At 34.2% G+C, this 12,992-nt stretch overlaps 1 protein-coding gene across 1 annotated transcript in view; it reads left to right on the top strand.

The window, feature by feature from the left end:
• LOC150090997 (integrin alpha-PS2-like) overlaps positions 1–12,992 on the top strand; it is a 366,306-nt gene that overhangs the window by 307,369 nt on the left and 45,945 nt on the right. Inside the window, exons 22-23 of the mRNA XM_090381009.1 lie at positions 3,754–3,833; positions 9,256–9,345. Of these exons, the coding sequence (XP_090237135.1) occupies positions 3,754–3,833; positions 9,256–9,345 (170 nt within the window). The remainder of the gene's footprint in view (positions 1–3,753; positions 3,834–9,255; positions 9,346–12,992) is intronic.

Genomic DNA, 12,992 nt, shown 5'->3' with positions numbered 1-12,992 from the left:
ATTCCTGTGATTTTTTTCCATATGAAAGATGTTCACAGTGTGTTCTATATGAAAGGCGTTTATGTGGCCAGCCATATGAACACCTTTCTGTTGTGACAGCTATTCCAAGTTAACATTGAAACTAAAAGAATAAAAATGAACACATCAGTAAACATTGGTTGTGAAATAAACTTGTCTGTCTTTTACAAACGATTAGTATTTTCTACCTCAAGAATTCTTAAAAAGAAATATAAAACCAGCAATGTCAAAAGAAAATCTGGAACAGGGCTGAATCTGTCCTGTGCATTACTTTGGCATAGAAGACTTTTAATGCATCAAATCTAAACCTCCCTGATCTTCACGTATGCTCTAGAGACCTAAAAGCCATGTGAGAGAAACATACTAGCATAAAAGCAAGTGAAAGAACTGTGATGAAAACTTTTCATGATTAGTCTGAAAGCATAATGACTTTGGAGCTCTCGTTAACCAAATCCTTGAGCTAAAAACACCTGTCATGGACTGAAGAATATCATAATTAAACATTTCATCGATAGGAATCTGTAATCTTGTCTGATGAGTTCTAATTTAGATAGGAACCACTGTTTTCAGCACAGAATGTGAAGCTTATCACCCTGATTGCATTAACTTAACAGTGAAGTTTCCACTGAGTCAGATGGTTTGTAGGTGCATGACAAAGAAATGGGCAAAATACGCTTTATAAATGATACTGCTAATAGTGACTACTATTATAAAGAACACTTGTTTTGGGAAAGCTGATGTATTCTTGAAGTATTCTTGTATTCTGTCTTTTTTACTCCATCTCACTCTTATAATTTAGTTAGCTATAAAGAGTTTTCCATCTTTTGCAAAAGACAGTTTTTCTCCATTGTTTTCTTTTCACAAAAAAAATAGTAAAACTGTGTTAAAATTGGGATTTTTGCTTATTTTTGTTAAGTTGGCTAATAGGTGTGCTAGGCTTCACTGCAAAATAGAAACATGATAATAGCTTTGTTTCTCTGGTAATAAAGTTAATAATGTCAAACCATTCAATCTTACTTGTGTGGTGTGAAACTAAGTAATGCTGTCATTCTGTAAGATGCCAAAGAAATATACCATAAAATTTCAAGACATACATGCAAGGTATTCCATACATTATAAAATCTGAAAAAGGTAATGTACTTTCATTGTGTACTGTATGTATGTGATTTTTCAATTTCAAGCAGCAGTAAACGTGATGTAATCAGACATTCACAAATATATAAGCATAAGAACAGTATGCAATGCATGGAAAGAAATACAGAAACAGATACCGTTTCATGGTGACGATGATGTCATGTGTGCTGAATGTTTATTTGCACTTTTTAGGACACAATCTTCTATATATTTATATATCTTTATTCCTTTGAGTTGCACTGATTGTGCAGGTGCATCATTAAGAAATATGTTTCCTGATAATAGCAAAACAACAAAAATATGATTGTGGAAGAAGAAAAACAGCAGACACTGATAGGAAAAGAAGAGATAGTGATGGCTCTGAGGTGCCATTTCTGATATAACGCTACAGGGTCAAAACTGAACTTCTCTTTCTGAACAACCTAAAAGAGTGTTTTCTGTTTGTGCCTTCTTAAAAAAAAGTGTCTTACACTTAGTGTTAATAATGGTAGGCCTAAAAACTGGAGTAGCAAGTGTATTAAGAGGAAATTGAGCACTTGGCAGCAACAGGTTGTCCTTGCCATCTTATTAATTTGTGGGCTGAAAAGGGGACTGCATTCTTCCTTATGAGTGGATGATGTTTGATAAAAAAATTTAATGCTATCTAGAAAGAAGTGCTAAAAGTAAAAATAGATTTAAATGATTTCAACTGATGCATGCATGTACACATTGGCTGCCTTTGGTTAAATGTATAACTAGCTAGTGGAATAGTGGCAACCTTTGATAAAGTCTATTTAAAAAGATACTAGAAGTGACGAGACATGTGACCACGCTTCAGAGTTAAAAAAACAATGAAAATAACAAAAAGTGATCGCTAGGAAGTGACACTGAACCATGTTCATATCCAGTTCATGATGCAAAAGTTTTGAAAAAAAAAAAAAGGAAAAATTGATGAACTGAAGCAAAAGAATTCTTGAATCACAGATGCTATTGCATGTTATTCCCATCCATGCAGCAAGTCTGTTTCTATTCCTCTCTTGTGGATATATTATTTTATATGTTATGGCAACATTTCAAACTTTGTAATTAGCCCTTCAATCCAAAGTACTTCACAACCATGTACTGAAGTCATTTCTCCTAGATATACTGAAGGATGGTATGTGCAAACTGATTATACAAACAATATTTAAATCTTCCGCTTCCATTTGGAAGTTCATTACCAGAGCAGACTAAATCAGTAGGAATTTCATTTGCTGGCAGCATGTTATTTTCAAATTTGAAATTTTTTGTGGAAAAGTTTCTAGTATTTGATGTTATTAAAGATAAAGAAATAGATTAAACAACAGATGTTTTACAACATCAGTTCTATCAGTTTCAGTGTGAGCACCTGCTAGAAACTGTTGTGAAAGAAGAAAGAATTGATGTACTGTACTGTACTGTACCGTACCGTAGTGAAAGAAGAAAGAATTGATATACAGTGGTCCTTGATTGGGAAATGACAAGGGCACGAAGAAGCGTGAAATATAACGCATTAGTATTAGTTGAGGCATATGATGCAAGAAAAAAAGGATTGTACTGGCAAACAATCCTTTGTTTATATTTTAATATAAAATGTGTATGTTGTCAACAAAATTTAATTTACAGCGCGCCTTGTGGACTTTTAATAATCTCTTGCTCTTTGCAAAAAGTCTCCTGTTTTTTATTGTTTTGTACCAAAAAGCTTACATTTTCCTCCTGCTTACAATTATTTGATCTCCAGTTTTTTAAAACCAAAAGTTGACACGATGTTATTATGATATGGGGTCTCCCTCATTAATGAAAAAGAAAAGTAAATGGTGTAGAAATGAAATTAAATAGGGTGTAGAGCTAAATGGTTCAGTAAATATACAAAGTAAGTATCCAAACCAGATACTGTTTTTGCCCATCTTAGCAACCTTCAGTAAATCATGTATTTAATGATGATAGTGCCTGTCATCAGAATACATAGGATTATGTTTTATATGTTATTATTAGACTTATTCATTGTGTAGAAAGTATGTAGTTCATTATTTTCATGACTTACAATTACTAATGTTAATTATCTTGTAATAATTATATGACTGCTCTCCCTTAGGATCTGAGAAGATATTTTTTGATAATTATTGAAAAATTGAAGTAGATACCTGGATTAAGTTATATGTTAAGTGGTGTGCTTTAGGCAAAGTAGTATTTTGACAGTTAAGGACCTCTTCATTTAATGAACTGCAATGAGTGCACATTTCTATGCAATAGAGATGTCTGATGAACCTTCCTGTTTGGGGCAATGCAACCTTATTAGAAGCGGGATTAAAAATAATGATTGGTGTATGAGATCAAACTCAAAGCTAATTTAAGTACTGTTCTCATATACTGAAATACACTGTTAAGTTGTTTCTTTTTTTTATGTCATATAAGAAATATTGCTATTTATATGGTAAAGGCTACATATTCATACTTGTTTTAATTCTTTAGAAATAATATTAGTAAATATTATTTCTAAATAATATTAGTATTATCAACGTAGAACATATTGAGTATTACAGCTCTGATTCATACTATCTAATTAGAAATAATATAGATGAAAATGTTTCTTTCATCTTCCAGCTCAACTTCACAGTTATTCTTGCACCATCAAGGTCGATCAATGCTGTATCAGATTTAACATTTATGTTCACTGTTAACAGGTGAGTTTATATTGTCCCTGTTATTTGCATGCATGTTATGCTGTGTCACAATATTTTAAGACCTTTTACAAATCATAGATATAAATGCACATGCAAACATAATATAGAGAGTTATTCTGAATTGCATGGCATAAATTCTACAATAAGTTTGTGACAATAAAACAAATCAATTTTAGGAGTTTGTTTTTATTAAAACTATGCATTTAAAAAAATAAAAACGTTTACTTCATGATGCTGTTTCTCGTATGAGAAAAATAGATTCAAAGTGAATATGATTACACTGGTACAGTAAATAATGTAAAACGCACAGATGACATAATCAATTAAATCAGTAAGCTCTTACTTCCTGGAAGGTGTGATATCCATCCAGGAAACTGATGTTTTAAAAACATGAAATGCCTATTCATTACAAGGTACTGCTTCCCACATTTAGTCTAGGACAATGGAACAGGTTTCAGCAAAAATTTGTATTTACAGTTTGTAGTGTTTCATATCTTGCAGCAGCACCGGGGGATGATGGAACAGGTTTCAACAAAAATTTATTTATAGTTCATATTGTTTCATGTCTTGCAGCACCAGGGGTTTCCCCCAACTCTGCATAGTAACCAGATAGTGTAGGTTAGTATGTGTTCGCATAGTGTTAGTGAAGGTTGTGTTGATCTGACTGCTTAGCCTAGGGGCCCATGGAACACCACTGACCCTTAGTTACCAGCCACACCATGGGGAGGCAGACCAGCTCAGTAGAGATGAAAACTCTGGTGAGGCAAACCCCAGTGTCACTTAAGCTTATTGGGAAGGGCCTTAAAAAAAGTATAATTTTGTTATAAAAGAGAACAGGGGCAACAGAATGATAGAAGGGAGTAAAGATAAAGAAGATTAGAGGTAGATGAGAGAGGGAAGATGCCCATCAGGTTTGAGAAGGGGATGACAGAGAGGTATCAATTGTACGCGCGCGCGCGCACACACACACACACACACACAATCACGTGCACATATATACATACCCACACACATATACAGTAGAACCCCATTAATCCGGACCCCAATGATCCGGACTGGATTTTCCATCTGGGGAAAAATTCTAACTATCAAAAAAATATATATGGAAGGAATTATAAAAGTAACTGACTTATGAGGGGTTTCCTGCAAATTGTACGATATATTTACAAGCATGAGCTCGCCTAGCTAAGTTTATATTAACAACATCATTGTAAACAAGAAGAGCAGGGATAAAGGGACTACAACTAGTCCATGTATACTAAGCGGTAACTGCCTGCTGCTACTGGATAAGAGCAAATGTGATGGTGTGCCATAGCATGTGATCAGTGATGGAGAGGAGGGTAATCATGCATTCTTGGAAATGACTCACAAATCAGTCACTCAGCTATTGTATTCAGTTGACAGCTGCCGCTAACATTGTCCATGCGTACACCTTACCTCAGTTCTTTACCTGCTGTATTGCTTTGTTTTTATTGTGTTTTTATTTTACTATTGTGTTTTTTTTTTTTGTGGTTTTGGGTTAACTTTTTGTTGCCATCTCAGGATGGCAACAAAAAGAAATAGCGTTACCATGTTGATGGAACAAAAACTGAACATGCTTTTTCATATTAATAAAGGGGAAAGTTTAAAAAAGATAGCTCTAGATATAGGGGTGGCAAAACAAACTGTTTCCGAATTGAAAATAAATAGGAAAGCAATCGAAAACTTTTGTGCCAGAATGGTGGCCAAAGACAGCTTAGGAAATTGAGCTACCATTAAACAGGCAAAAAATAAAAATTTGGATGAGGTTTACATTTTAATGAGGTTATACATTTGGTTTCGTCAAGAATGAGAGCAAGGGGTTCCTCTTTCAGACCCAATCCTTCAATCAAGAGCTCTTAGCCTTAACGAAAAGTTAAGATGCGACCCGTCTTTTACTGCGAGTTTGGGGTAGTTATCAAGGTGGAAGGAGTGTCATGGAATCCAACAGCTCAGATTTACAGATGAAAGTCTTTTTGGTGATTGTGTTGCAAGCGAAGAATTTAAAGTACAGTTTCTCAAATTTATTAGTGAAGAAAGTTTAGTTCCATCCCAAATTTTTAATGCTGACAAGACTGGTTTATTTTCAAAATGTTACCCAAAAAAATGCTTGCCTCAAAACTTGACTCTTCAGCTAAAGAACATAAATCAAGTAAGGAAAGAGTGACATTGCTTTTGTGCAGTAACGCGTCTGGTAATTTAAAGTTACCACTGTTAGTCATAGGAAAATCTGCTACATCCTGTGCTCTTAAAAATGTGAACTTAAATGCCCTCCCAACTAAGTACATGTCACAAAAATCAGCTTGGATGAGCTCAGATCTTTTTAAAGATTGGTTTTTTGTCTCATTTGTTCCCTTAGTTTAAAAATATTTAAGGGATCAAGGACTGGAAGAAAAAGCGGTTTTATTCATTGATAATGCTCCAATCTACCCAGCAGAAGAACAACTGAGACCTGGCAATATCTTTGTAAAATTTTTGCCACCCAACATTACTGTGCTATTACAGCCAATGGATCAAGGAGTTATAGAGGCTGTGAAGCGATGATATAGAAAGAAGTTGATAATCTCGCTGTTAAAATAAAAAGAGGCACTTGAAGAAAACTCAAACCTTATGGACCTTCTTAAAAATGTCAACTTAAAGACAGTCATTTATTTTTTTGCTGCAGCTTGGGACGAAACTGACAAGACCCCTTATCAAGTGCTAGAAAAACTCTGTCCTGATGTTCCAATGGAAAGATCTCAGGAGGAAATGGATATTTCTTCAGATCCTGATGATGACAAGAATGATGATGATTTTGTTCAAACATAAATGAAGACATTGCCCCATGGATAATGTGTGGTAATGATCTAGGACATCAGATCCTTACTGAGGAAGACATCGTGCAAGCATTCTCATCATCATCATTGCAAGCTAATGAAGACAACAACTCTGATGATGAAGTGTGTGAGGAAACAACTGGCGAGAGTCATACTGAAGCAACCAGAATGCTGGAGAAGCTACTGATTTATTTCAAGAGATGGGATGACACATCAGCTGGTGAGCTTCCGACCTTGAACTGTCTGTGAGATCGTACAGCCCGAAAGCGAGTTTCAAAATTAAAGCAAAAAAACATTGAGGATTATTTCAAGTAAACTTTTCGAAAATAGTTATTTGTTTTTTTGTTTTGTGTTTAATTTTGTGTAATATAATGTTCTACATTAAAACTTAAAACTTTATTGCTTTGTACAGTATTTGTTTACTTATCTTTTACTTTTTATAATTTTTACTTTAAAATATTTTTTATTAATTTAATATAAAAACCAATTTAGTTAAAATTTTGTTATTTAGTAACTTTAAATAAAAACTGGTACATTTAAAGATAGCTTCCGGTTAATCCAGACTGAGTGCAGTTCCGTCAAGTCTGGATTAATGGGATTCTATTGTACACATAAAAATGTACATACACGCATTCACACCTACACACAAATACACAAACTGTAAACATCATAGAAGCACATACCAAATTCCCCTACACTCCCCCCCCCCATAAGCACACTCACTCACTCACACAAATGTGCTCTCCATACCCCCACAGTCAGTGTCAGGTTTTTTTTTTTTTTTTTTTTTTTTATCTCCTCCACATGTGTCGTGTTGTGTTGTGCAGTGTGACAGAAATTTGTGTTGTGTGATAATACATTTATACTGCCCAATGAAATTTTTTGTTTTTGTCTCAAAAAAAATGTTTATCAATATGTACTTTTTTGCACTGAACAGAAATATGACCTTAAAATTTTACTGTAATATTTTTTGCTTTAATGTTTTTGACAAATATAACTTTTTTTTTTTTTTTTTTTTTGATTTACTAGTTAACCCATTAACCCAGACAGTAAAACAGACTGACCATGATGTTTCGGAAGGCAAATTTATGGAAAAAATAATTTACTGCTTACACCAGAAATTTGCAAGCACTTACCAAACAAGGCACCTTCGTAGCCAGGTGGGCAGGAGCAGCAGTGCGTAGCACACACTTCTTGATTAGACTGGGGTTTGAGTCAGTGACCATCAAATACGGAGGATGCGGAAAGGTCAGGGAATGACCACCGCATATCCCCAGAGCAATATGGCCTTAGTTGCTAATGCTCCTAAAAAACCAAATAACAATAACTTACCAAACAAAATGTTAATGAAGAATGAAAATTTTGTTCACTACAGAAAACCAAGCACTTGTCTTCACTAGTGTTATGGTGTGAACTTTTATTTTCTTCAAACAATGCATCATCTTCAGTGCCATCAAGGCCAATAATGATCCACGTTTATTGAAAGACAGCAATTCTCTCTCTCTCCTTTCACTAACCCCAATGAATTCTTCACCCATTCGTACGCTTATGAAATTGGTGACCACTTCATTTACACCATTGACATCAAATTCTGATTTGATCCACTTCTCATACATGAATGCTGTGTAATGACTGTTGGTTAGGCCCTACTGAAATTACAATAAAATTCCAGAGGGAAAACTAGACATTTTAACCTTGATTTTTCTAGCTGTGGCTAGAGATAAAAATCTCACTACTAGTACTTAGTATATCTTCAGACCATAAGATGCAGGAAAATTTTGAGAAATTTTCCAGGAAAGAAAATGTCTCCTGGTCCAGAAAATATTGTATATTACAAGTAAGCCAGTTGGACAGAATACATTGTGGTGTAGCATCCACATCAGAAAAAGGAATGCCGCCCAGTTGTGTTACCAGGTAATGCTAGCTGGAATGACTCCCATCTGGTGCAATAACACAACTTTCTTGAAGTGGTGAAACCCATGTTTTGTTTCCAGAACAAACCTCCAACAAGCCATCATGCAATTTGAGTAATGTTTTGATATTATGATGGGCATGATGATCAGATCCAGTATGCCTTACATTTCAAGGGTACAGCTCTAAAACAGTTTTTCAGGCCAGCTGCTAGATTATCCAGCAAACTGAATCTGTTGGTACCTCTCTAGAAGTCATCCAGATCATCTAGTGTATAATCTCGTTGCCTCTACTATTCCAGGTAGAGAATGGACGGAATTATAGAGTAGTGTGTATGTGGTGGGCATTACCAAGGAACTGAATATATGCTTGCTGTGTGTATACAATATATGTAAATTTCATTAATTCATACGGCATATTTCTGTGATTTGAGCCATAAATGTACCAAAATACAATAATACTGTTGAGAAAATGTTCAAGTTGTGGAAACTAATAAGTGTATTTATTGATCAGGAAATTCATAAAATAAACGTTTGTCATTTCTAAAAAGTTAAAATATTTCGCATTTTATTTTGAGCTCATCATCAATGTAGTAAACTAATGTTGAACTGTATGCTTTCCAGTAAAATACTGAATCATTTCTTGTTCTGAATAAAATTCTCTTAACTATAATTTAGCACAAATGAAGAATTTGAGGACACAAAGTTGGACAATCTTATGGAACTTCATCTTCCAGTCAGAGTAGAAGTTAATGTCACCTTACATGGGTATGTGATATAAATAATACTTTTTATTTAATAAGCAATAATTATAGTTCATTAGCCTCAGTTATCTCATATCACTAAGGACAACTCACAAAAGCTTAAATAACACAAATCTTAACACATTAGCCTATGCAACAAATTTTTGAAACGGTTCTGTTTATTTGTTTATTTATGAATTTGGCTATGCTCATTTTGAATATTTCCTTAATTTTTACACAGCATGAATAATTTACTCTGAAATAAAAGAAAATTTAAAAAGAATGTAATGAATAATATTGGTTTTGTTTAGCTACAAATTCTTGGAAGTTTAGTGTGAAAGCACTTGAATTTATGTGCAGAATTGTATGAAATTCAATTTAACAATCATAATGGAACAAATTTTCAGCATTTTATTTCACAAGTAACAGAAAAAAGTCTCAAATATACATTGACCCTGATATTACTAAACATTTTAATCATCTCTTTCATCTTTTCAAACCATTCATTATTTAAAATTATATGAAACTCCACTAGTAAATTATTTTTGGTATTTTCAGAATGCTGTCACATAGCAGGTCCATTAGTTGCAGTTGAATATTTGCAGATGCATTGTCAACATTAAATGAAAATTACATTTAAATCATTTTCAATTTTCCAAAAATCATGAAATTCTGCCATGGTCTGGACCAAATTACTCTGTCTGGATTTGTCTCCCCCACAACTTTATCTAGAAGTAGCAGTTACGGCCCCTTGTTTGCGGTGTAATTTAATACCAAAAGTAAGATATACATAATTCCTCTAGGAACAAAACTCGTTGAAACCTCTTGCACCCATATGCAACTCAGCGAGGACTGTGCTTAACAAAAGAGACTATTTTTACAGGGATGGCAATACAGTTAGATAGGAGTGCAAGAATATTCACTGATGCAATCGAGGCAGTGTTAGGTGAGTTGGAAAACTGAAAGCTTGGGGAGGGAATACACAGACTAATAGATCAATTAGTGTTGCAGGCATAGGTGAAAGTCATTCTTGCATTGGTTCTCTTGTTAGGGTAACTAAAAGTAAGAACAGCTGCATGCCTATTTATGTACACTAATGCTAGGAGTATAGTGAATAAATTTGAAGTACTGATTAAGTCATCAAATACAGACATAGTGGGGATATCATAGATATGGTATTACTCAGACATAAGGGATGCAGAATTCGAATATGGGGAGTACAATGTGTACAGAAAGGAGAGCAATGAGGACATTTAATGGGATTAAAATCCTCCACTATATGTCTTATAATGAGCGATTTTAACTTTCCTACTAGACAGGAATACAGTTATACTGCAACCACAGCATGGATTTGTTAAAAGGTGATCTTGTCTGACCAAACTGATTGGTCACTATGATGCAGTAAGAAAGGAACTGGATGCAAAAAAAATAATTTTTATATCATATAGTCAGACCTCTATATAAAGAAATCGATCATTCCCTTGAAAAAATCTGTTAAAAGAAATTCCATTATAAAGAAATATGACCTTTTCAACAATGAAACTTCTGTAAATTCAGAAATATAGTAAAAGATGGGAAATAAATCAGAAATAAATGGGAATGAATAAATTTTCTAACATTTTAAAATAATTAATTTATTAATACATACATATTAAGAAATGACTACTTACATGATGTGCACAATGTATTAGTAAATTAATAAGAGGAGTACAATGTATTAGTATACTTCTAAGAATTATGGCATAAAATATTTGGTTATTTTTTGTTGTACACTGCATTCTACTGTACACCATTCATAAAAATGTTCACATTTGTTTAAACACTCAAATATATTTTCTGGCACATTTTCTTCACACTTAAGGCCTTGATGCAAAGTTTCAAATACTGCCAACATTTCATGTTTGGAATATTTAATATTTCCCTCATTTTCATCCACTCATCGTCGATATTGTCACTAGTTCTTTGAATACTCTCCAAAATGTTGGGGTCACTCGGATATTCAGCTACTATGACATCATTATCAACTCATAAAAATTCATCAAGAACAATTTCTTATTCAATTTCAGTGTCTTATTCAGCAAACATTTAAAAAAGATATTTCATAAACATTGAATGTCTGTGAGCTCGTAGTCCTCCATAATTTTTTTCAAAACTGTTTCTTTCCAATGGGTATAGTCTTCTTCTATTGCAATTCCACTTTCATCACAAATAACCTTTTCGAGTAAGCCAAAAAACTTGTCCAGCTAACCATAACTGGCTTGAAATGTTTTACGCCCCAGAAAAGTTGCGTGCTCCATAGCCTTTTCTTTTATTAATGGCCCTGATATCGGCACGTTTTGGTCTTGAATCAACTTCATCCACTTAAAAACTGCTTCATCTACATCACGAAGGCATAATTTCGCATGCTTCTGACTGGGTCCCATTTCCTCAAACACTCTGAAAATTGAAACAGTTTTTCAGAATGGTTAACACACTACTGGCAGGAAAACAAAATTTTAAAGCAATTTCTTTTTCTTTTTTTTTTTTCACAGAGAAAACAGGTTGAAGCGAATGTCAGGAATATGCCTTAATCATTGCCAGTGGCTGTGGACACATAGATTGATGCAACTTCTCAGTACAGTAGTGTATAGGTTTTACTTCTTCTTATTAGCCATTGCTGACCCACTGCTGGGCAAAGGCCTCTCCCAAAACCTTCCATCTTTTTTTCTGTTCTGTGCTGTAGTTGGCCAGTTTCCTCCCCCTGGGTTTTATGGTAACCACTAAATTGCAGAATGTTTTAGCTCTTAATTCGTGGAATTAATCCCTTTAGCTGTTAAGAGCTAAAGGGATTAATTCTTAATCCTTTTAGCTCTTCATTCATGCTTTCTACAGCATCAGCTTTATTGCCTAAAGGCCAGAGGTGCAAACAATGAGTACCCAGGTCTATCGAAATCAGTTCATTATATGGAAATTTTCTTAGTTATACAGAAACTATTTTCAATGTAATGACCAAGGGGAAATCAAAAAAGTTTGCTACATAGAAAAATTCGTTATATTTGAAGTTCATTGAAGGAGAGGTCCAACTGTACTTGGATTTTAGGAAAGCTTTTGATACTGTTGCACATATAAAACTGTTGTATAAATTGGAGCAGTGTGGCATTAAGTGATTACTTTATCCAGAACAGTGGACACTGTTCTGGATAAAGGAATGGTTGAATGGGAGAAGACAGAGAATGGTTATTAATGGACCCTGCTCTCATTGGACTAATGTTATTAGTGGAGTCTCTGAGGGTTCAGTGCTGTGCTCATTGTTGTTTTCTATATTTATTAATGATATTAATGAAACAATATCATGCTTAATGTCTAAGTCTGCAGGTGGTATAAAGGTTGGCATGGTGTTAATGGTAGTAATCAAGGTAAGCTACTACAACATCTAAAAAAAAATTAGGTAGATGGGCTGAGAAATGGCATTTGAAGTTTAACATTTACAAATGCAAGGTACTGCATATGGGTTTCTTTAATCCGAGGATAACTTACCACCTGTCAAGATATACAGGAACTTTACTAGCAGGGATAAGGAATGGATATCTCGAGTACTGCTTACTGGTCTAGAGGCCTCAATTTAGGAAGGATGTAGATCTGCTGAAACGGGAAAAATGGGTGGTCTTACCAGGGGCATATTCAGGAAGGGCA

Source organism: Mastigoproctus giganteus, chromosome 1, assembly GCF_048544385.1.
Source record: "Mastigoproctus giganteus isolate SK-2022 chromosome 1, ASM4854438v1, whole genome shotgun sequence".
Taxonomy (NCBI): domain Eukaryota; kingdom Metazoa; phylum Arthropoda; class Arachnida; order Uropygi; family Thelyphonidae; genus Mastigoproctus; species Mastigoproctus giganteus.
This window is presented reverse-complemented; position numbering and strand designations above follow the sequence as displayed.